General features: G+C 61.1%; 1 protein-coding gene across 4 annotated transcripts in view; it reads left to right on the forward strand.

Moving 5' to 3' along the window:
- Nucleotides 1-19,672, forward strand: part of DOK7 (docking protein 7) — a 28,159-nt gene extending 8,487 nt beyond the window's left edge. The window contains exons 5-11 of one of the 4 annotated variants that reach the window (XM_047718740.1): nucleotides 7,995-8,114; nucleotides 9,452-9,571; nucleotides 10,500-11,206; nucleotides 15,344-15,386; nucleotides 17,883-18,011; nucleotides 18,284-18,416; nucleotides 18,601-19,669. In XM_047718740.1, coding sequence (XP_047574696.1) covers nucleotides 7,995-8,114; nucleotides 9,452-9,571; nucleotides 10,500-11,206; nucleotides 15,344-15,386; nucleotides 17,883-18,011; nucleotides 18,284-18,416; nucleotides 18,601-18,616 — 1,268 coding nt within the window. In that variant the 3' untranslated portion in view covers nucleotides 18,617-19,669. Of the gene's footprint in view, nucleotides 1-7,994; nucleotides 8,115-9,451; nucleotides 9,572-10,499; nucleotides 12,430-15,343; nucleotides 15,387-17,882; nucleotides 18,012-18,283; nucleotides 18,417-18,600 lie in introns of those variants that run through there. The other 3 variants (XM_047718741.1, XM_047718742.1, XM_047718743.1) reach the window with 3 other exon arrangements.
- The last annotated feature ends 3,167 nt before the right edge of the window (nucleotides 19,673-22,839 follow it).

The following is a 22,839-nucleotide window of genomic DNA, read 5'->3' on the forward strand; positions in this document are numbered from 1 at the left end:
GAATTTTTTGATGGGTTGGGTCCTGGGCTTGGGGGAGGGGAAATGTCTGACGATGCAAAGGCAGGCCGCGGGGGTGGGGTAGTGAGGTGCAGGGGGTTTGTGGGGCTGTGGCCTCCAGCTGTGCGGTGGGCAAACCAGGCCTTAGGGTTTCTGAGTTCTGAGCACAGCTTCCCCAGGGGTATGTGTGGTGAGACACCAGCCAGAGCCCCTCTCCCGCCAGATGTGCCCTCAGGGCCCCAAGTTCTGGTATATTTGGTGGGGTCAGCACTCTGAGGTCCAGAGCAGAGGAGGAGAAGGGCACCCAACCGTGTGGGTGGTTGGAGCTGGGCCACTGGGCAGTGGGTCCAGGGCAGCCCTCCCCCAACCCAGATCTCATCCACGTGGGGGCCCTGGAGGAGGGAGAGTGGGGTGCGGACTGCCCAGGGGCAGTACTGATGTGTGCACCCAGGGAGGCCAGTCAGGGGACCTCTTGCCCCAGAGACCCTCATATTTGCTGGGCGTGTTGTAATAGGGTGTCAGATTGAAAATTCTGCCTCGGCATGTGGGGGCCCTCCCTGCCTGTGAATGATGATGGGGATTGGGTGTGGCTGCTGTGAGGGCCGCTGTGACCTCCAGGGCTGCCGGGAGCCCAGAGGGAGCCCCCGTGGGGCCTTCCTGGGGCTGCTCCCAGGCGAGCTGGGCCTGCGGGGCTGGAGACGGGCCCCCGGCACCCCCGACAGGACGCTGACCCGGGATTCGGTACCCCTCTGCGGCTCCGAGCTCTCTGGGGGGCAGCCGACCAAGAAGAACACCTGGGGGGTTGGTTCTGCAGGGCTCCATTGTTCAGAGACAAGTTTGCCAGGGCTCTGCCTCCATACGCTGGGTCAGAGACCGTCACGCGGGGCCGCTGCGCCCCTGCCCATGTGATCAGACCGCCGCCATCCAGCACCAGGGCCTCCCTGCAGGGATGTCAGAGTCTTGGGGCTGCTGTAGCCAGTGACCACAGACTGGGGCCTTAGAACAAGGAAAATGGATTCCTTCACAGTCACGTCCACAGTCAAGGTGGGTAGGGGGGCTGCCGGGAGGCTTCTCCTGCCTCTTCCAGCCCCTGGTGGCCCCTGGCAGCTGTGGCCTTGTGGCCGCCCACTCCAATCTCTCTGCTGTCACACAGCCATCTCCTGTGTCTTCTCTGTGGGACACCAGTTGTGGGATTTAGGACCAGGCGATAACCCAGGATCACGTCTCATTTCAGTTGGTTAAAGACTATTGTTTCAGGGAAGGTCACAGTCCCAGGTTTGGGGTGTGACCTGTCCTTTGGGGACCATGCTGTTCAGCCAACAACATGGGTCACCTTGACTGTGAAGGTTTTAGAATTTGGATCCTGATGGGCCTGTGGCCCTGGGAGTGTTTGATCTGGAGGATGGAGAGCTGGGTTGGAATCATTGGAAGGGCCTGGCCAGTCTGGGGCCTAAGAAATTAGCAGCCCCTCCCTCCCCTGCTACAGTCTCAGCCCAACCCCTAGGCCCCCAGAACCACACCGTGTGGTGCTTGAGCACAGATAACTCTTCAGAGAGCAGGAAATGGTCCCCGGCCCCCTTTGCCCACCCCGAGTGTCAGGAGGCAGAGGGCTCTGGACTCTGACGGGTGTGGGCGTCAGGGTGGGGTATGACCAGGATTGTTTGGCCAAGTCCTCTCTGGGCGGGGCCAGGTATGTGGGGTTGCCGTGTGGTTCTGGGTCCCTCCCGGGTGGGCATTTCCTCTTTGTGGCCTCCATGTGGACAGTGGCCCGTTCAGAGTCAGATGGGAGTGGGCTTGTTGGCTGGGAATCCAGGGTCTCCCACGGTGGCCTTGATTCTCTGGCTCTGGGTTGGTGGCAGCCCAGTGTGTATGGTTAGGGCTTCGGGGCAGGAACAGAGGATGCGACAAGGGGGGCCTGCCCAGAGCCCAGGGAGGGCAGGCCATGGGGAGGGTTATGCGAGCTGAGCCTAAGGGTAAATGGAAGTTTTTTGGAGGGGCCTGGAGGAGGTCTCTGTCCCTTGCATTAACGGGTTGTTCTGTCAAGGGCATTTCAAGGGCATTTCCACATCCACATAAGCCAGCTGTATTTACAAGTGATCAGGGTCCTTGGATGCTGAGGACATCAGGAGGGGACAGAAAGGTCCCTGAGCCCGTGGTGGAGGTGCATCGTGATTAGTTGCTCTCAGAAATGCACCCCACCCCCAGCCTAGACATACTGCATGCTGGACCCTCCCCCAATCACTGTGTCCGGCTCTTCGGGGTACTATCCATGGCTTCAGCCTCTTGGAGCATGGTGGGCATTTCTAAATGACCTCTTTTTTTTTTTTTAAGAATGTATCTTTTAGGGGCGCCTGGGTGGCTCAGTGGTTAAAGCCTCTGCCTTCGGCTCAGGTCATGATCTCAGGGTCCTGGGATCGAGTTCCGCATCGGGCTTTCTGCTCAGCAGGGAGCCTGCCTCCTCCTCCTGTCTCTCTCTGCCTGCCTCTCTGCCTACTTGTGATCTGTCTGTCAAATAAAAAAAAATTTAAAAAAATCTTAAAAAAAAAAAAAAGAATGTATCTTTTAGGGGCATCTGGGTGGCTCAGTGGGTTAAAGCCTCTGCCTTCAGCTCAGGTCATGATCCCAGGGTCGTGGGATCGAGATCGGGCTCTCTGCTTGGCAGGGAGCCTGCTTCCTCCTCTCTCTCTCTGCCTGCCTCTGTGCCTACTTGTGATCTCTGTCTGTCAAATAAATAAATAAAATCTTAAAAAAAAAAAAGAATGTATCTTTTAATGTTTTATTGAAATTCAATTTTCTTTTTTAAGATTTTATTTATTGAACGAAAGCTGGAGAGTGGGCTCACAAGCAGAGGGAAGGGCAGAGGGAGAGGGAGAAGAAGTGGGCCTCCGCTGAGCAGGGAGCCTGACATGGAGCTCGATCCCAGGACCCTGGGATCATGATCTGAGCCGAAGGCAGACGTGTCACCGACTGAGCCCCCCAGGAGCCCCTTAGCTTAGTTGTAAACGACTTTTCAAGTGAGTAAGCCAGGAGGAAGTCTCTCGCTGTGTGCTTCGAACTCTTGCATTGTCCAGCTCTGCTAAGTCTGCTGGTGGGTGGACGCTGTGGTCCGCACACTGGGCGGTCTGGATGGAGCTGGCTGAAGCCCTGAGCGCAGCAGTGTGTGTCCCGCACAGACAGGTGACCTGCACAGTGTGTGCAGGAACCCCGCTAGGGGTGGGGGGCGGCAGATGCAAGGCTCAGGTTACGGAGAGCCTGGCTGGACCAGAGTCTGCGCTGTCTTCCCCGAGTCACAGGGAGCCATCGAAGGGCCTTGAGCGGGAGCATGCCACCCACATGTCTGTGTAGGGTGATGACTTTGGCCCTAGGCTTCAGATGGGATTGAGGTGGGGGGCCTGCAGAGGGCTGTGAGAAAGCTCTGGAGGTGGTCTGAGGCCGAGTCAGTGACATGTTTGGGTGGGAGGTCACTGGGAACTTCAGGAATGTTTACGGGGTGGTTGAAATGGGGAGAGAGGGACTGCCAGCCTGGGGTGGGCGGGAGAAGGAGGAGTGCTTGCTGGGGCAAGGGTCCCAGGAGGGTGGAGCCCCTGCCCTGACCAGGCCCGCTGCTGTGCTTTGCCCACGGGGAGGCATCCAGCCCGTGCAAAGGCCTAGCAGCTGGCTCTCTTCCCCTCAGCTGCAAGTTAAGGGACATTTATGTTTGCGGTCATTTGACAGGGACAGTTCCAGGTTTCTAAGAGGAGATGCAGTGTGCTCTCTGGGTCCAGACCACCAGGTACATTACAGATGCTTTGTGGTCGATCACACCCCTCTGCTGGGAATTTACCACATTGGGGTTGGGAGTAGGCCTGGAGTCTGTTGGCCCCTTGGAGCTCACTAGGGCTTGGCATCCCAGGCTGGTCCTGGGGTCCCTGAGTGTCCAAGACGATGCCCTGGGCTTTACCTCGGGAGGGCTTCACTCTACTCTTTCCTTCTGGGCAAAAAGGCCCAAGGGGAAGGCACCGTGTCTCCTGGCCCTTGGGGACAGGCAATGTGGCCTCCTGTGGGGGGCAGCCTCCTCCCCATCGCCAAACACAAGACGTTCGGTCCTTGGACAGAGTCCCACTCAAGACCGTCAGCTGGCCCTTGGGGAGAGGCAGAGAAATGTAAGATTGTGGGTCTGCCCCGAGGAGCCTCTTGCCTGAGCAGGGAGCGCCCAGGTGCCCAGTGTGCCCATCGGGTGAGGGCGGCACGGCTACCGGAGAGGAAGGTGAGTCACTGAGGAGTGGGCTTCACTGGGCCTTGCAGGGAGCCGGAGAGGAGGAGCATCCCCTCCTCAGGGAGGGAGCTTCCCTCCAGCAGCATTCCTACACCCTGCCCAGGGTGGGCTGCATCGCGCCATGGCGCCTGTGAGAGGACACAATCACTGTGGCAAAATAGACACGCGCAGAATTTAACATGTTAACTGCAGTCAAGAGGCATTAAGTGCGCTCAGTGTCGTGCAGCTGTCCCGCTGCCCTGTCTAGGCTGGCTGACACTCTGTCCCCCGTGGACACTAACCCGTCTGTCCCCGCCCCGTACCCCAACACCCACCGTCTACTTTTCTTGTCTGGATCTGACTCCTGTATGGGGCTCGCAGAAGTGGGATTGCATGGTCACTGTGTCTTCGTTGCATGCTCATTGCATGGAGCACAGCGTCCCTCAGGCTCGTCCGTGCAGTAGCAGGTGTCAGATGTCCTCCTTCCTCGAGGCTGAGCTCCATTGTACTGGGCAGATAGATGGACCACTTCGTTTATCCGTCCCTCCATCTGTGGTTGCTGCTGTGGTTGTTGGGGGCGCAGGCCTCTGCTCAGTGCCTGTTCTCAGTTCCTTCGGGCACACACCAGACGTGGGGTTGCTGGGTCTGCCTTTGATGTTTTGAGGACCCTCCACACTGTTTTCCACGCCGACCCCTCCCACAGTGCACCGGGGTCCAGTTTCCCCACATTCCCGCCAACACCTGTTGTGTTCTGTGGTTTTGTTTTCAATCAGTCTTCCTGGAGGGTGAGACCATCAGAGGAGATAGAAAACTTGATTTTGAATGAATGTGTTTTGTTGAACTTTGGTCCTGTCTCTCAAAATAAGGGCAGAGAGAAATGAAATTCTGCTCAACAGGTGTTTGCCTCTGTTAGGGAGCCCTGTGCAAAATGATACCAGAGGGTCCCGGTCAGCTGCATTTTGAACAGAAGTCTAACACAAGGCAGGTTGGTGCTGCCCAGGCAGAGTTTTCTAGAACCTTCTCCGCACGGAAGTCCTCCAGATGCTTCCAGGCGCTTTCTCCCCAACGGGACTTCACCGTGTGCTCTTGGTCTCCATGGAGCCGGGACACCAAACTCATGCAGAGCTCAGGGCCCTGGAGGTTATCTGGACTAACAGCCGCCCACGGAACTTGGCACATCCCATGTTTGATTGGAAGAGTGTTTCTTTCTTGGGGTCGTGACTCCTTCCATGTGGTGCGACATCCTTCACGTTGGAGATATTGTCCTAGGAACTGACTGCACTTATAAAGCCCATGAGGTTTGCCAGCGGACCCCAAGAACCCAGCAGGTGCTGACTTCCCGCTCAGCACGGTCTCTCTCCTCCCCATCCTGTTTGCCTGTGTCAGTGATCTCAGGGCAAGAAATACCCCAAACTGGGCAGCTGTGTCTTTGCTGTGACTCTGTGGGTCAGGGATCTCTGCTCCACGGGGCGGACGGATCATTCAGGCTGTGGCATTGGTGGGTGACCTGGCTGGGAGGCGCAGGATGGCCTCAGGCACGGACCCTGCCTGGGGCTGGAGCTTCATGGACAGGGATGGGGGAAGCTGCAGGGGCTGTCTTCACAGTGACTGCATGGCAAAGCATACCCAAGTGCCAGGAACACTTTCTTGGGGAAGGTCCACTCCTCCTGCTTCCCTCTTTCCGCCATACTAAGTGCTGGGTGTCCCCTGGGCAGCTGGCCCTGGGTGAGATACTGGGGTCCTAATGCCTCTGAAGTGGTCCTTGCGTGTATGACATGGGGCCTGGAAGCCAGGACAGCATGCAGATGAGGGCACATGCTAAGCAGAGGACCACAGGGTGTGACCTAGAGGAGGGGCTCCCTCCAAGCTGCACGGAGGGGATGATTAGGGCTCAGGGGTCAGGAACAGTGACGTCAGGTGAGCAAAGGCTCGATAAGTGAAGGGACATTACAGGTGGCTGAAGGGTGTTGATGGATGGGGGTTGCCACCTCCTTGGGGGAAGGCTTAGGTGGGCTGGTGTACTTCGGGAGCTCCCAGGGTCCCCAGGGCCTGGGCTGGGGGAGCAGAGCCCACAGAGGCCAGCCGGCAATCAGCGGGCTGTGTGTCCCGGAGGCCTTCCATCGAGGCTCGGGCAGCCCAGCCCTCGGAGCCATGTGCCGTCCCCAGGGAACCTCTGTGGTCAGCTCACTGGCGTGTGTGGGGGTGGCCGCCATGGCCCCAGGCCTCGCCGGCTGCGTCTTGGGAAGCGTGACGCTCAGCAGACGCCTGGTGGAATGCCGTCAGCTCCCCTTCCTTAGTAATGTGGTTTTTTATAGTCGGGGGACTGGTTGTGCCGCGGCCTCTGGCACTGACCATCTTGGGATTAGAGGCCCAGCCCTTTGTGCGAGCTGGCAGGCCGGCCCCCTCCTTGGGGTGGGGCCGCAGCCGGGCGGGACGCTGTGGGCCGGCCTTCTCCTCGACTGCCCTCCAGCCCGGGCCCAGGCACCAACTCACAGCCGGCAAGCCCCGGCTCGGAGGCCCGTCCATCTGGCTGGAAGCTCTTTGGTGCCTGGGAGTTTCCAGATGGCCCGCTGGCCAGGCTGGAGTCCCTCTTGGCCCCCTCCGGGCCTCAGTGTACTCATCTCTAAGTGGGCTTGTCACCTGCTTTCAGGGGGCTTTGAAACGATGAGCTCCAACAAGCAGAAGGAGCTGGAGCGCCCCAATCCCTGGTGGGGGGCATTGTCTTGTGTGGGGGGCTGGCCCGAGTCCCCAGGATCCCGGGAAGACTGGTGGTGACCGTGGCCGGCAGCCAAGTTTTAACTGGGAAACGTTCCCCTTCCCTCTGCTGTCCGCCTGCAGGGGCGCCCTGGGACCTGGCCTTCCGGAACAAACATGCCTTTCTTTGGGCGACGGGTGGAGGGCAGGGCGCAGAGGGATTCTTGTGTGGTGACAGCAGCTGCGTGTCCAGTCCCATGTGGCTTGGTGTCCCCATTCACTGGGCGGGTGGTGAGGGATTTCATTCACGCTGGCGGGGCCGCAGCCGGGCTGTGCTGACTCACGCGGCCTGCCCTCTGCTGGCTGGGCCCCCCTGGGCAGGACCTCCGCCTCTACCTGCACACCGTGAGCCTGGGTCCCCCCTGAAAACACACCCAGGAGGGGGCCCGTGCAGAGGGCACGGTGTGTTGCTGGCCATGGCAGAGCCGGCTGCCTCGTGTGTGGGGCAGGCCCACCTCAAGCAGACTCTGACCCTCAGAGCAGCCCCGGGTCAGGAGACCAAGTCGGGGGGCACCTTTGAGGTCAGGGTCCCCCGGCTGCTTTCTGGCATGTGAACCCCACTCTAGGGCAGCCTGTCCCTTGCCCCTCTGACAAGCCAGGACACCCTCACAGGCATCTTCCTGTGGCCATGTCCTCCCGGGGCACCCCCGGCGCTCCGTCCTGGCTGGTGGACCCAGGACTCGGGACCAGAAGGATGGGATGCGCTCTCCCGGCACTGTCCTGGAACGCAGCATGGTGGCCACAGCTGGGCTGGGGCACACAGGCCCGGGATGGCCAGGCGTGCGCCCCGGCTGCCCGGACAAGATGTGTGGGCCTGGAGGACGGAGTGGGGCTTACGAGGGCCGGGCAGGGGCTCATCGGGTGCCCAGGGGACACTCCCTGCCACCCCCACTCCTGTGTGTGTGGTCCCCACCTTTTGCATCCTGGTGTCCCTGGGGGCCCATCCTGCAGGGGTCCCGACCCACCCGTGTGGGGCCGGGCGACACCAGGGTCTGTCTTCCCTCTGTAGGGGCCGGAGTGTTCTTCCTGTCCTCTGCCGAGGGTGAACAGATCAGCTTCCTGTTCGACTGCATTGTCCGTGGTATCTCCCCAACCAAGGGGCCCTTTGGGCTGCGGCCGGTCCTCCCAGGTGTGTGTGGGAGCGTGACTGGCGGGTGGGGTCTCAAGGATGGGTGGGGTCTCACTGACGGGTGAGGTTGCCCTGAGCTCGCCTGCTCTTACCCACCCCCTTCCCGAGGTATGGCTGGGGCACGTTCTCCAGGAGCCCTGGGCCAGGATGGAGCTGGATGCCGGAGGGCCAGGCTAGCCCAGGCATGTGGGGCTGCGAGCAGGGCTAGACCACCGAGGTCCCGGCCCCTTTCTCCCACTGGAGGAAGGTCTGCCCTCCCCTTGGGGACAGTCCCGGGGGGACAAAGGCTGATTCTCATCACCTCCTTTGACCAAGGCCCACGGGGTGGGTGGTACCTGGGATCACTTGTCAACCTTGTCCAGGTGGGAGAGACCATGGCCTGTCGCCACGCGGTCAATGAGCTCACATCTGTGGCCTCCTTGCATGGGCATCACTGTGTGGGCCATTCAGGCCACCTGGAGAGGACAGAGGGGAGCGACCAGCCAGGTTCCCCTCCCCGCACACGGCCCTGGGACAGGCTGGGGAGGAGGAGGCTACCAGGACCAGAGCCTGGGATTTGGGCTCTGCGAGACAGTATGGCGGCGCCCTCTGCTGGCACCCTCCTGCCTTGCAGACACAGGCGCCGCAAAGACAGCAGGGTGTGGGCGGGACCGTGAGGCCAGTTGTGTGGACAGGTGTGGACGGGCCTGGCTGGCATTGCATCTAGGCTCTGAGCTCATCCTGAGATGTGGCCTCCACTGGGTTAGGTCCCCGCTCCAGGCCTTCTGGGGTCTTGCGTTCACCCCCTGCTCAGTGGGATCCGCGTGGACACCAAGGGCCGGAGAGGCAGGCCACCCTATGCAGATGGTTGGGAGGGGAGAAGGGAGAGTTCCGAGGTCTGCCCTGCCCTGAGCACAGCCCCTTGCACTCCAGGCTCGGTCCCACCACGGTTGGGGTGCACTCTCTCTGCACCCTCACTTTGCAGATGTGGACAAAGGCTCAGGGCATTCGTCCAGCGCCGGCGTCTTGCTGCCCCGTCGGCTGCCAGAGGGGAAGTGGTCAGGAGGACACGCCCGCGTCCCCACCCTGGGCCTCACCTGCCGCTTTGGGGCACAGGACATGGGCTGGTGGCCGTGGCCGAGGGACCTGGAAGCGGCAGGCGCCCTGAGATTGGTGTCCCGTGGCTGGGGTGCAGGTGTGGGGAGGAGCTGGGACTCCTGGGGGGTCCCCCATGGCCCTGCAGTGGCCTCGAAGCACGCTCAGCACACGTGTGGCCCCGGAGGTGCGGGACTCTGAGGCCGGGGGTCCGGGGTCGGGAACTGAGGCCACGTCTCTGCTGACTGTCCTCTTTGCCGCAGACCCGAGCCCCGGGGGACCCGCCACCGCTGAGGAGCGCGTAGCCCAGGAGGCCCTGGAAGCCCTGAAGCTGGAGAAGCGGCTCAGCCTCCTCTCCCATGGGGTCCGGCCGGGCAGTGGAGGTAGGCGGCCTGGGCCGGAGCGGGCACGGGGAGGGGGGCGGGGCGGAGAAAGGGTGGGGCTGCCGCCATGGGGAAGGCCTGGGCTCCTGTGCTTTTGTGCGTTCCTTCCCTCTCTGTCTACTCATTCGTTCATTCTCCCCTCTGCTCACTCATTCATTCCTTGGCCTTTGTTCACTCATTCTTCTGCTCATTCATCCTCCCTGCTCACTCACACATTCATTCATTGCCTACCCCTGCTCTCTCATTCCGCCCTCCCCCCACTCATTCGTCCCCTCGTCCCCTCACGGGTGATGCCACAAACACGGAGCGCTGGCCTTGGCCCTGACCGGAGGCACAGTGCTTCTAGAGAGCGGGGAGGGCTGGTGTGAATTCTTGCTGCCCATGTCTGAATCCGGCCACAGCCTCTTGTGGTCGAGCTTTACCGTTCGTGCCCAGCTGACAGGCCCCTTCTTGGCAGCCTGTGACTCTCAGTTTGCTGCAAAACAGACAGAAGGGGCTGTGGCCATGTGAGGGACCTGGCTGGGGATGGGGGTGGGGAGCTGCCCTGTGGGGCCTGTCTGTCCTCTCTGACTGCTGCCAGTCTCCGGGGGTGCACTGGGAGCACGGTGGCCTGCCCGTAGAGCAGGGAGCCTCGATTTGCATCAAGCAGCAACCTTTCGGGGGCTCACATCTGGTTCCCAGAGGGCAGTGGCCAAGGAGGCTGGAGGGAGAGCATGGATTCCCAAGGGGGCTGGAGGGGTGAAGGACTGGTATTCGACAAGGAGCCGGAACTCGCTGAGCTGCCTTGTGCACCAGCCTCCAGGCAGTGGGGGAGCTTGGGTAGGGGGCAGGGTGGGCCCTTGGCTGATGTCGCCCCCAGACCCCCTGAACCTGCTCCCGGCCCCCAGAGCAGCGCCCACACCCCCAACGTCCCTGCGCTCTGTCTCAGGGGATGACCGCAGCCTGTCCAGCTCATCCTCGGAGGCCAGCCACTCAGATGTCAGTGCCGGCAGCCGACTCACAGCATGGCCAGAGCCGTCCCTGTCCTCGGCCAGCACGTCGCAGGAGGGCCCGGGGCTGGCGGCTGCCCAGGTGTCTGGAGAGGCTGCGCCGGGCACCTCCAGGCAGCCCCCTAAGCCACTGCGGCCGAGGCAGCTGCAGGAAGTCGGCCGCCAGAGCTCCTCGGACAGCGGCATAGCCACAGGCAGCCACTCCTCCTACTCAGGCAGCTTCTCATCCTGTGCCGGCAGCAGCCTGGATGTGTGGCGCACAGGGGACGAGTTTGGCTCCTTGCTCAGCCTGCCGCCGGTGGCCGGGGTGCCCGAGCCCAGCCTGTGCGCCTGCCCGCCGGGGACAGCTGAGTACCAAGTGCCTACAGCCCAGCGGCACCATTATGACACGCCGCGCAGCCTGCGCCAGGCCCCCAGGGACCAGAGCCCGGCCGCTCAGGGTGGCCCCGACGACGCTGGGGCCGGGGACTCGGGGGGCCAGATGTCCACGGGGTGTCCCTCCGGCTGGCTGGGCACAAGACGGCGGGGACAGGCAACGGAGGCCCTGGGCTGTGAGGCCCCTGGCGAGGGCTGGGAAGCAGGCAGCCCCCATGCTGGGCACCCTCCAGCTTTCTTTTCCACCTGTCCGGTCTGTGGAGGACTCAAGGTAAACTCCCCTCCCTGAGAGCCGCAGCCCAGGCCCGCTGCTGCGGGGGCTGCGTTCTGTCCCTCCTGGCAGAGTGAAGGGGAGGGGGCACCCGACTGTGGGCATGGTGGCAGCACGGTGGGGAGGGCCTGGAGGGAGGGGTGACACCCCCAGAGCCTGCCCTCTGGGGAGCGGAGCCTGCAGAGAGGGCTCCCGGGACTTGGAGAGGCCCAGTGGCCTGCAGCTGCAAATGCATTCTGGAAAGTGGGACACTCCAGGTGGCGCCGGCTGGGCGCTCCTGGCATCCCAAAACCCGAGGGAGGAGCAGGTGCTGGAGACACAGGCAGCGCTGTGTCCTGGCCGACTTGTGCTACACCCTGGGAGTGAGTGGGGTTGGGAGGCCCCTAACTGGCCATGGCCGCCTCCCTGTCCTGTTCACTGCCTACCCAGGGGATGGCCGTGCTTGACCTCTTGGATCCGTGCCCTCTGCTGTGTATAGGCGTCCTGCATGGGACATGTGGCACAAGGCATGCAGGATGAGATTTGCCTGTCTGCCCCATGTGTCCTCTGGGAAGCAGCACCACAGGGGCCCATCTTACAGGGGAGGAAACTGAGGCTCAGGGGGTGCAGGGACTTGTCGGATCTGGGTCTCCTGGCATGCGGACTGTCATGGCTCACCCACCAGCCTGTTCTCACACCTGCAGGCTTCCGGGCCAGGGGCAGGTGGGGAGGGCCTGGCTGCAGCCCCGGAGGAGCAGGGAGCAAGGCGGTGATGTCCTTGCAGTGGCCAGCCCACAGTGTCAGCTTGTCAGGAAGCCCCACGAAGGCTCCGGGACCCACAGCTCGCTCCCCCGCCCACCCTCCTGGCTGAGGCTCATGGTGGGGACCAGAGGAGGCCAGGGCTCCCAGGGCCCGTTCATGTGCATTTGGAGGGCACGTTGCGGCCCAGGGGTGCAGCAGCTTCCGGCGCCCTCCATGGTCTGTCTGCATGGGGTGCAGCTGCCTGGCCTGGTTTTGTCTCGTCGTTCTGCGGCTTCGTGCCCATGCAGTTCTGGACGCGGGCTGGCGCCGTCCTGCACTTTCTGCCTTCAGCCCCCGGCCGGGGGGGCAAGCCGCTCATCTGTAAAGATTTGGCTTTGTACCTTTACTGTCGGCTGAAGACCTTTGTTGCTCTCTGATGTTTTTAAAAACCTGACACTGTTTGTAATACATTCTTAGACTGGAAATAAACTGTTCTTTTCTTACCGTCTTGTCCTTTTCCATTTGCCAGCCCCTCCCCCTCCCACCTAAGCCCTCTCAGTGGGGCCTTTGACTGCCTCTGAAATCTGGGGGCCCAGTCCCCCCAGCCTGTGGGTCTCAGGGGCAGCCTGGGGCCTCTCCTGGGTAGGCTGCCTTCAGCCAAGTGCCCTGGAGGCCTGAGAAAGGAGAGGCAGCGCCTGGCGGCTGACGGGGCCTGTGTGTGTGATGCATGTGCACTCACGTGTGATGTGTGCACGCATGAGCATTCATTTGCATGTATGTGTGCTGTGCACGGGTTGTGTAATGTGTGTGCATGTGTCTGTAGTGTGTACACAGGCTGCATACATTTGCATATATGTGTGTGCACGGTGTTCATGTGCAGGTCTGATGTGGAATGTGTGCACACGTGTGTGCGTGTGATGTGCGCACAGGAATGTGCATCTGTACACGCATGTGTTTGTATGCGGCGTGTGTGCATCGCATGTGTGGCGTTGGTGTGCATGAATGCATGCGTGCGTGCCTGTGCACGTGTGGTGTCTGTGTGCACGAATGCACATGTGTGTGTGCCTGTGCACATGTGTGCTCTGCCTCGTGCGTGCACTGTGTGTGGCATGTCCCCTGTTCAGTGGACCACGGTGACGCCCCTGGTGGTCACTAGGTCTCAGGCAGGGGGCTCCCTTTGTCCAAGTGATGCCAGGGGGCATCCTGCTCTGAGCCTGGAGCCCCTACGCCCTCCCATCTCCCCACTTTGGGTGGCAGAGCTCCCACCTCACGTTTCCTGCACATCCCAGGGGCCACGCCCCGCCCTGTCCCACCCATTTTTACCCTTGCCCATCACCCTGCTGGAGGAGACACCTCTGCACCGCCCCCAGAGTTGGGAGCTCTGAGTGGGGTTCCTGTGCCCTGCAGTGTGGGGAAAGCCAGGCTTCGGGGGCTGAGCTGCACCCGCCCTGCCAGCTGGGTGGCCTTGGGCAAGTTACTACACCTCTTTGAGCCTCCGTTTCCTCCTGCTTAGATGGGGACAGCAGTCCTTACCTCTCTGGGCACACGGAGAGGGTCTAACGAGGTGGCAGAGGCACGCGGGCGGTAGATTTCTATTCACGGTAGCCGTCATCAGACCCACTCTTGTCACCTCCGCCCCGAGGCGCCCCAGCCAGTCTGGCTGCCAAGGACATAAGGCTGTGAGCTGCCAGGGCCACGAGATGGGGGGCGGGGGTGGCGTCTGCTGCTGCTGGGGTCCCTTGTTGTCCGGGCTCAGTCCTGCTGCACTCGCAGAGGTTCCCAGCCTCAGAAAGCGGGGGTAGCAGGCGTCTGCGACCAGAGCCCGCTGAGGCCCCAGAGTTTGCTTTGCCTTCTCCCCACCGTAAGAAGCCAGGGGGGCTGGCCAGCACCGGGCATCCTGTGGACCTCTGCCCCTGGTGGGCATCCTGGCTATGGACTCTGTGTCCTCGACTGAGGTGGACCCCTGGCACTTCAGGGAAAGTCCGTCTGGGGGTGAGGCAGTGGGGAAGGGCTGTGGGCCACCTGGGTAGGGACTCAGGCACAGCTGGAGCTGGTCTTGGCTGGAGGTGTGGCTGTGCCTCTGGGCTGGTTGGGATTGGGCTATCATGTGAAGTCCTCAGCCAGAGGAGGGAAGGGGCCACAGGAATGGCCACTGACCGGCATGGCCCTCTGGGGGCGTTGGTGGCCAAGGCATCTTGTGGGATGGAGTGACTCTGGAGGAGGAGGGCCCGGCCCTCCACAGCTGCCCCTGCACCCCAGCATAGCCCTGGGGATGGGGTCTGGGGCTCAGGGGCCTTGCCTGGTGGGGCTGGGTGCCCCTGGAATGGACAGACCCGTGCTGGGAGTCCTCTCTCCTCATCTCCCCAGAGCGTGTGCAACCCACTTCCCCAGAACTGGGGGTCAGGGGTCCTGGCCCCCAGCAAGGGGCTAGGGTAGATCTGAATCCCACTGGTGCTCAGTGCTGGGTTTGAGGCTGCGCCTGCAGGACTGGCCCCCGGAAGCAGATGCAGTCTGAGGGCCCCTGGATGGTGAGAAATGGCTCTGTGGCTCCTGGTGGGCGCTGGCCTCCTGTCACAGGGTCAGAGGTCAGACACGCACTGCCGAAGTCCCAGACCCTCACAAGGGCTCCTTAGCACTAGGTGACCATGAGACTGGCTCAGTGTGCCCAGGACTGTCCCTTGAGCCTGGCCCTAGGGCCAGGGTTGGGGCACTCTGACTCGAGTCTGTGGCATCCAGCTAGGTTCCCCGGAGCGGGCTTGGGGTTTCTGCACCCCAGTCCAGTTCCCAGTTCCCCCCGAGGTGCTGCCACTGGGCTGGGATCCCCACATGGAGCGCAGATGCCGGGTCCTCTCCCCTTACTCGCCCTGGGCCCATCCCTTGAGGGCTTTGGGAGGTCGAGGCCCAGGCTCAGTGGCCATGCCAGCCATGGGCCACTGTCCCTCCCCCTGGTCAGACCCTGCCCTCAGCCCTGAGGCCACCAGGGCCCCTCCCTCCTGTGCATCCCTCCGCATGTGCCATCAGGCACCACCAAGAGGCTGTTCTGAGTTCAGGGGACTCCTCTGGTCCCTCTGGCCTCTGTGGGCCCCTCCGCAGGCACTGCTGGGGGAGGGGTTGTGGGGCCCCAGGAGTTCCTTCTTCAGCCTCTGCGCTCCTGGGGGCCACACCCCCTGCCATGCCACCGCAGACAGAGGCCAGGGGCCAGAGCTGCCAAGCCCTTTCCCCAGAATGAGGCAAGCGGGGGTCAGGGCTGGTGGGCCAGCTGGAGTCCTGGGACATGTGGGTAAGGGGCACCTGGGATATGAGGTGGCCGGGCCCCCAGTGATCTGGTCACAGCTGGGCCAGCATCCTGGTTGTCAAGCTGGGGCGGGGGAATAGGGAGACGAATGGACAGACTGATGCATGTTCTCTTTGGTCTAGGGAGCAGAGGCCTCACCCCCCCGCCTTCTGATGATGCATTCAGGTAGGTCTCAGCTCTAGGACCAACTCTGCTGGGGCCTCGGGACAAAGGAAGTAGGGGGACGTAGTGGCTGCTTTCACAGCCCAGTGGGAAGCTCTCTACCACTCAGGCCGGCAGGTGCTAGGGGACAGTGGGAGGCAGCGGACAGAGGGTGACATGGGCAGTGAAGGGGGAAAGTGCACAGCCCCAGCCAGAGTGGGGCGAGCCTAGGCAGGGAGTGGAGGACAGGTGTGGCCAGCTTGCCTGGAGGGGTGTGTGAATGGAGTGGTTAGGGTGGGGTTGCCTTGGAGCCTCAGCCTTCAGGAGGGAGCCCTGTCCTTGGGGTGAAGGGTCCCTGTGATGGGCAGGGAGTGAGGGGAAGGCTTAGGGTCTCCAAGGCCCAGTTAGAAGGTGAGGGCTGGGCAGAAGCTGGCTGTCACCCAGGGGAAGGCCTGGAAGGCGCAGTGGGGAGGGGGCTGGAGGTCAGGGGTCAGCTCTGTGCTTTATCTTCTTGGTGGAGCCTCTGGGCTGGGGGTTGGGGTGTCCTAATGAGCTTATATTCTCCATCCTTCTTTAGAGACCTGACACCTGTTGGGGCCGGACCCTGCAGGCTGACCCTGAGTGGACCTTTGGGGGCAGGAGTGGGTGGGCAGGGCTGGTGGCAAGCAGGGTCCACAGGAATGGCCCACACCAACTGGCCTTGGGGTTCCCTGGGTCAGGATAGGGCCCTGAGGACCACCCCTGACAATGCTATTCCCTGACACTCAATCCCAGACGGTACTGGACACGTCCTCCTGCTGTCCACCCGCCTCCCCGTAGGGCCCTGGGGATGTCTTTGACCTTGACCCCCATGTGGGGGTGGGGCATCAGGACCTGCTGGGGGATACAGACCTTCCTACTGAGGTCAGGGGCTGGGGGATATGGGGCCCAAGCCTAGTGGGGACAGAGCAGCCTTCCTGTGTGGCCAAGGGCAGTGCCAGGCTTTGGGCCGTCCAGAACCCTCTGCCCCTCTCCTGCCTCCTCCTCTCCTCCAACCGACAACTGTGGACTGGGCAAGACGTGGGTCCAACCTAAAACTAGCAACTATGTCTTGGGGACGTGTCCACGTGACTTTGGGGCCAAGGCCCCCTCCTTGGCTTTGAGAGGCCTCTGTGCAGAGGCCTGGCTTCCTTCCTGGTCTCCCCTCAGACCCTGTTTCAGCCCTTGTTTCAGCCCCTGCAGAGTTCCACCCAGGCCTCTACCTCTCACCCACCATTCCATCTTGTCTTCTATCCCTTGGCACACACCTCCTTCTCCAGGCAGCCTGCCCGGGTCTTCCCTGGCCTCGCTGGTCTAGGTGCTCTCCTGGGTGCTTCACCTTGTGGGAAGAGGATCTGCACCTGCCCCTCTGTGTGCCAGGGATCTGCACCTGCCCCTCTGTGTGCCAGGGTCCCCTCCAGGCCAATCAAGAGAGAGTCCCACACTGTTAGGGCAAGCTGGAGAGCTGCGGGTCCTCCTCATCAGGGACCAGTGCTGGCTCTGAGTCTCTGGGACATGCAGGCCTCCCCTGGTGTCTGGGGGCCCTCGGGTATCCGTGTTCCATATTTTATATCAGTAAAGTGGGCATGGCCTCCTGAGGGGGTCCCATCATGCAGGGACCATGCATTGCAAGGAGGTGGGGTATGTCTCTCAGGGCCGCCAGGCAGGGAGGGGACAGGAATCGTGTGACTTGCTTTGGTTCATGGAGTCAGGAGGGGGGCACCCACATGGCCAGGCCCCATATGGCTCTACGGGCTGGTGTCTGTTCCTCCCTGAGCTCAGGGCCTCTGTGGCCTCCCCATCTCTGCTGGGAGCAAGCCCATAGTCCTGTGCCTCCCACCCCTGGCCTTGCTGGAGCAGCTAAAGGGCACAAGGGTGACAGGCACCCAAGCAGGTGTGGACCTTCAGAGGGCACCTTGGGGCAGCAGGTGTTGTGTGAGGGGACAGGGCACTGAGCGAGATGGTGGCTGCCCACTGAGTTCCCCAGCCCTGGCCTTGGCTCTCTCGACCTATAAGCAGGCCACTCAGAGGTGGCAGAATGACATTTGCTGCTAGGAAATTGGGGATGTGCCTGGGGCCATCCTGGAGGAGGTGTCCCTGTGGATGGAGGTGTGGGCCTGCAGGGGAGGGGCTTTCTGTAGAGGCTCACTTGTCCAGAGAGGGTCCCTGAAGCCTGGAGCCGGGGTGGGGGTGAATGGTGGTGACACAAGGGGACAGCCATCGGTGTTGAGGACGGGCGGCAGGGGCTGAAGTGAGAGCAGTGTGGTCACTGGACTGCGGCAGGCCACAGGGCATCCAGGGGAGCGGCTCAGACGTGATCTGACCACTATACCGGGAGAGGAGCACCCCCTTCTAGAAGCTCCTGGTAAAGGGAAGCTCAGGGTCTCAGGAAGGGCAGGGCTGGGCCGGCAGAACCAGAGAGCCGGGGGCCTCGGATGGGGTGCTGGAGGGGGTGGGCACGGAGCTCTCTGCCTCTGGAGACTCACTGACTTCCCCCCACAGGAGCCCCAGGGCCCGAGAGACCGTGCAGCGAGGCGCCCCCCTATGTGAACGTCCCTGTCAGCCCCTCCCCCAAAGCACAGCTGCAGTACTTGGGCCTGGAGCTCCAGGGGGCCAGCGCCGGGATCCGAGGTGGGTCCCCATGCCGGGGCTGCAGGCCTTGGCAGTGGAGAGGGACTCCTCCTCCCGGGCCCCCCACCGGTCCAGATTCTTACTGAGCCGTGTCCCTGAGGGTGTCGCCCCACCTTCCTCCCAGCTCAGCAACACCCCTACCAAGCTCCAGTCCTGGGTCCCATCCCCTCTTCCAGGCCAAGGCCTCTGCGGGGGCGGGGGCAAGGGGGGTGGCGGGGGCTGTGCAGGGGTGCGGGGGGGGCGGCCAACCAGCTCACCCAGGCTGCTTTCAGGGACTGGTGCATCCCGCTACGCGCAGATTGACATTGTGGCCACTGAGGCGGCCCACAGGGCAGGGGCCCGGCACGCACAGACCCGGGAAGAGAGGCTGCTGGAGCTGGACCAGAGAAGGAAGGGGACCCCAAGGTGAGGACAGCGCCCCTGCCAGGACGGGGCAGCTCAGCCAGCTGGCCTCACTGCGGCAGCCCGCAGTCCAGGGCACCAGGGAGCCCACATCTTTGCGGCACCCCCTATGGCCTGGGTCCCGTGAGCGTGGCCTCCTGGCTGAAAGGTGGCCACGGCTGCTCCCAACACCTTCCCTGCCCCACAGGTTGCTGGTGCCCTGACCCGACCCTTCTGTTGACCTCCATGAGTCACCCTGGGCCTCTGGCACCCAGGGGAGTGGGGACAGGTGTCCAGATGATGGGCGGCTCTCAGTTGGTCCCGAGACAGAGCAATGTCTCGGCTGCAGGGGCCCCGAGGGGACCGGAGAGCAGCATGCACAGCTCTGGGATGCAAAGCGCCCTCCCCTTCCCTGGAGGTCGTGGCCTCCAGACTGAGGCCAGGCCTGCTGTTGGGAACACACAGCCCCCAACCACAGCAGGACCGGACCAGGCCCCACCCCTGCTGAGCGTCCTGCAGCTGCCGCCCTCTGTCCCACACCCGGGTCACTGCTGCCCTGGGCCTGGGGACTGTGCCGTCCATAAGCCCTGGGGGTAGCGGGACTGTCCCCCTTCAGCCCGGTCAGGCTGCTGGTGCGGCCCGCACATACGTTTACTGGACTGTGTTGCCTCTTAGGACCCATTATCGTTAGACTTGTAAATAGTTTAAAATTGTTAACGTTCTATTTTTAACATGTACATTATTTTCCTGAAAGATGAGGTGCTTTCTCTTCCTTGGGCTGTGGCTTAGCCTGACCCCGGATGTGGTTCTGTTGTCGTGACACAGCACAGGCGCTCAGGGCCCCGGTTACCCCCGCCTTGGCAGGTCTGGGTGGGGTTTCCATGTTTCCTCCCAACAGTGCCTGTAGCCTTGGGGAAGTTGTGTGGCATTTTCATGACTCTGTGAGCAGGAGGGAATGTTCATGGCTCCAGTGGCTGAGGGGGGTCTGGGTGCTGGGAAGTTTCCAGAGTTGGTGGTGGGGATTCCTGATATTCCTCTCTCGTAATGAAAGGGAAGCATCAGACTGGGCCTTCTGACCCCAGTCTCAGAGAGGAGATGAGGCAATGATCTGCCTGGCTGGGGTCTCCAACTGCAGCCTACTCAGAGACATTCCTCCCTTCTTCCCTCCCTTCTCCCTCCCATCCATCCACCATCTACCATCCACCATCCACCCATTGTCCATTTGCATCCATCCATCCCTCTATTCACCCCCCATCCATTAATCCACCTTCCATCATCCATCCATCCACCTACCATGCAACACCCACCATCCATCACCACCATCCATCCACCCATGAGCCATCCATCCACCTTCTATCATCCATCCACCATTCAACACCCATCCATCCCCCATCCACCATGCATCTACCACCCATTAATCAATTCATCACCCACTCACCATCCATCCATCCACCCACTACCCACCATCCATTCCCTGTCCATCTATCCATATCCCTCTCCCACCCCACTCTGATCCACTAAGGACCCCGTGAGTCCGACGGTAGTGTAATTGGCTGGCACTCAGGTTCTCCTCCTCAGCTGAGACCTCTCAGGTTGATGGGTTTCAGAACATCAACATCTTTTTCCTTGCCTCATCTTCTGAGCTGTCTGACTGCTGGGGAAGCTTGCGAGTCAAGGCAGAGGGAAGTAGGCTCTGCCGTGAGCCTCTGGGATGCAAAGGCCTCAGGGTTGAACCTATAAGCAAGACAGATTCTAACCCTCCAATGCCCCCACTAGCTTGCCCTGGACAAGATTCTGTGGGAGTCAGACTTCCCTTTTAAATTCCAAGGGGGGAGCAAGGCATGGGCTTCACATCCCAGTCCAGGGTTCCAGTAGTGCTGGGCTGCCCTCTGGGTGGGAGGGGGCTCAGGCATCCATGCACACCAGCTCTGGGATAGGCAGCTTGGAGTTCTGGCCTTACCAGTGACCCTGAGTGGCCGGAATCTGGGGTCTCTTGTTTTCAAAATGAAATAAGGCTGCTGTAAGGGCCTTATTCTGTAAGGCTGGAACAGGGTAATGGATCTATCAAAGAATAGCTCCCCGGGGGCCTCAGCCAGGCCTGGCCCAGCCCCCACACACACTATGGTGCTTTGGAGGGTGGGGGGTTGCGGAGGGTGACCCCCTCTGGCCCAGGAGGCCTCCGGGGCTGCTGGGCTGGGCCAGCTGTGTCAGCCACACAAGCAGAGCAGGGCGGGACAGCCACCAGTCCTTCCTTCAGAGCCACGAGGGCAGGCACAGTGCTCCATGCCTGGAGCCCCACTCTGGGACCAGATGGGCTGAGCTGTTGCAGTTGCCCTAAGGCAACAGCCACGTGGCTTCATGTGGCTGTGGAGGGAGGTTTTAGGGACCCTGTGTAATCGAACCCAAGTTCCACCTGCCCGATGGTGCTGCAGAGACATCTAGATTTGGCAACAAGAAAGGGGTTTATCCAAGAGGCATGGGGGGGCGGGGGTGAAGAGGGGGTTGAGGGGGAAGGGGCGGGAGGTAAGCCTCATGGCCACCCCCCAAAGCGGGGGCGCCAGGGAAACATGACGGTGAAGGAGAAGCTCTGGGTGATGAGTTGCTGCCACGTGTGCGAGGCCCAGCGATCATCAGTCCCACTAACACTTTGGTTCCCAGTCCCGCCCAGGCCTGGACCTGTGCCTGGGAAGGGCTCCTCGCCTCTGCCGAGAGGTGAGACGTGGCCTGGCCAGGACCCCTGCAGCCTGGCCCGTGCCCTTGGGGGCCCTCCTTGGGCGGGTGGCGCTGCACACACTGCCGGAGGCCTGGGGCCCTCAGATACAGGCTTGGATCGAGTGACTTCATTCTGGAATGTCAGCGCTACACGCTTCCCCCGCCGCACCCTGCAAGGGCCCTGTCCAGAGCCATCCTGAGTGCTGAGGCCCATCCTCTCTCCTCTCACCATACTTGGAACCGGGTCTCTGCCTCCGTCGCCTTTAAACCTTGCAGTTCCTACTTTCATCTCTTGCTGGAGCATTTTGTTCTGTGAAATTGCTCTTCACTTACAAGGGCTTTTCTTGGACATTCTGACGTCTCCTCTCTGGCCTCTCCTGGGTCCTGCTCCGAGCATGGAGCTCCTGCTTGCCCTTTGAGTTCGTGTATGGTTTCCCCTCTTTTTTTTGTGATTCCTCGTGAGATTTCCTCCCCTTGCCTGTCTGAGTCTTTGCGAGGGTGGTTTACCTCTGCCATCAGAAGCTCATTCCCGAGCTCGTCCCGGCTTCTTACGGTGTCCCGTCGTCGCTCCAATGCACTTTTGTCTCTGAGGGGTTTCTTAGTTTTGCTTAAAAACAGAAAACCACAGGTCACCACTGTCCACGAGCAGAGGGCACTTGCAGTCACAGACATTCCTTCCAGCCCTTTGGCGGCAACTCCCACCCTGCCAGGGGACCACTGTTTGGACCACCATTCCTAGCAGCTCGTTCTGTCTCTTTGACAGCTGACTTCTTTGGCTCAGAACGTTTCCGAGGTTCTCCAACAATGTAGGTAACTGCACATTCCATGACATGGACACACCAGAATGTTTTGTCTGTCTGTGGGTGAACTTGTAGCTTGTTTCTGGTTTTGAATGAGATAGTTGAACGCGAATTGGACAGTTCTCTTGTGCTGGGCCTTTTTTTTTTTTTTTTTTTTAAGATTTTATTTATTTATTTATTTGACGCAGAGAGAGGGACAGCATGAGAGGGAGGACAAGCAGGGGGAGCAGGAGAGGGAGAAGCAGGCTTCCCGAGGGGCAGGGAGCCCGATGTGGGACTCGATCCCAGGAGCCCAGGATCATGACCTGAGCCGAAGGCGGATGCTTAATGACTGAGCCACCCAGGCGCCTCTTGTGGGCACCTGCCCTCCAGTCCCTTGGAAACTCAGGTGATCGGAGGAGGAACTGCAGGGCCCAGGCCAATGTTCACAAAAAAGAAACTGCCGACGTTTTGCACAGCGGTTTTGCCATTTTGCACCTTCTACCAGCAATGGGAGTATTCTAGTGCACGCTCATTGTAGTAATTTGGATTTTTCTGATGACTGATGATGGCCATTTGAATATCTTCTTCAGTGAAAGGCCTGTTCGATTCCTCTGTCCATGAAAACACTGGGCTGGAGAACTTTGGGTCTGAGCCTCGTCTCAGACGTGGGCAGCATGGCCTCTGCTCATTCTCCGGTTGTCTGATTTCCTCTCTTAATGATACATCTTGATGAGAAGTTTCTGATTCTGAAAAGGTGCAATTTCTTTGTTCCTTTATCATTGATGGCTGGAGGCTTTTGTGGCCTGTTTTAGATGTCTCTGTCTACTTTCGGGTCAGAGATGCTCTCCTGTTTTCTAGAAGCTTTACAATTTTAGCTTCACATGTGGGCCTATGAATCACTGTAAATGATTTTTTGCATATGGTGTGAGGTCCACTTTCCCTCCAAACCTAAC

This window comes from Lutra lutra, chromosome 2, assembly GCF_902655055.1.
Source record: "Lutra lutra chromosome 2, mLutLut1.2, whole genome shotgun sequence".
NCBI classification, from domain to species: domain Eukaryota; kingdom Metazoa; phylum Chordata; class Mammalia; order Carnivora; family Mustelidae; genus Lutra; species Lutra lutra.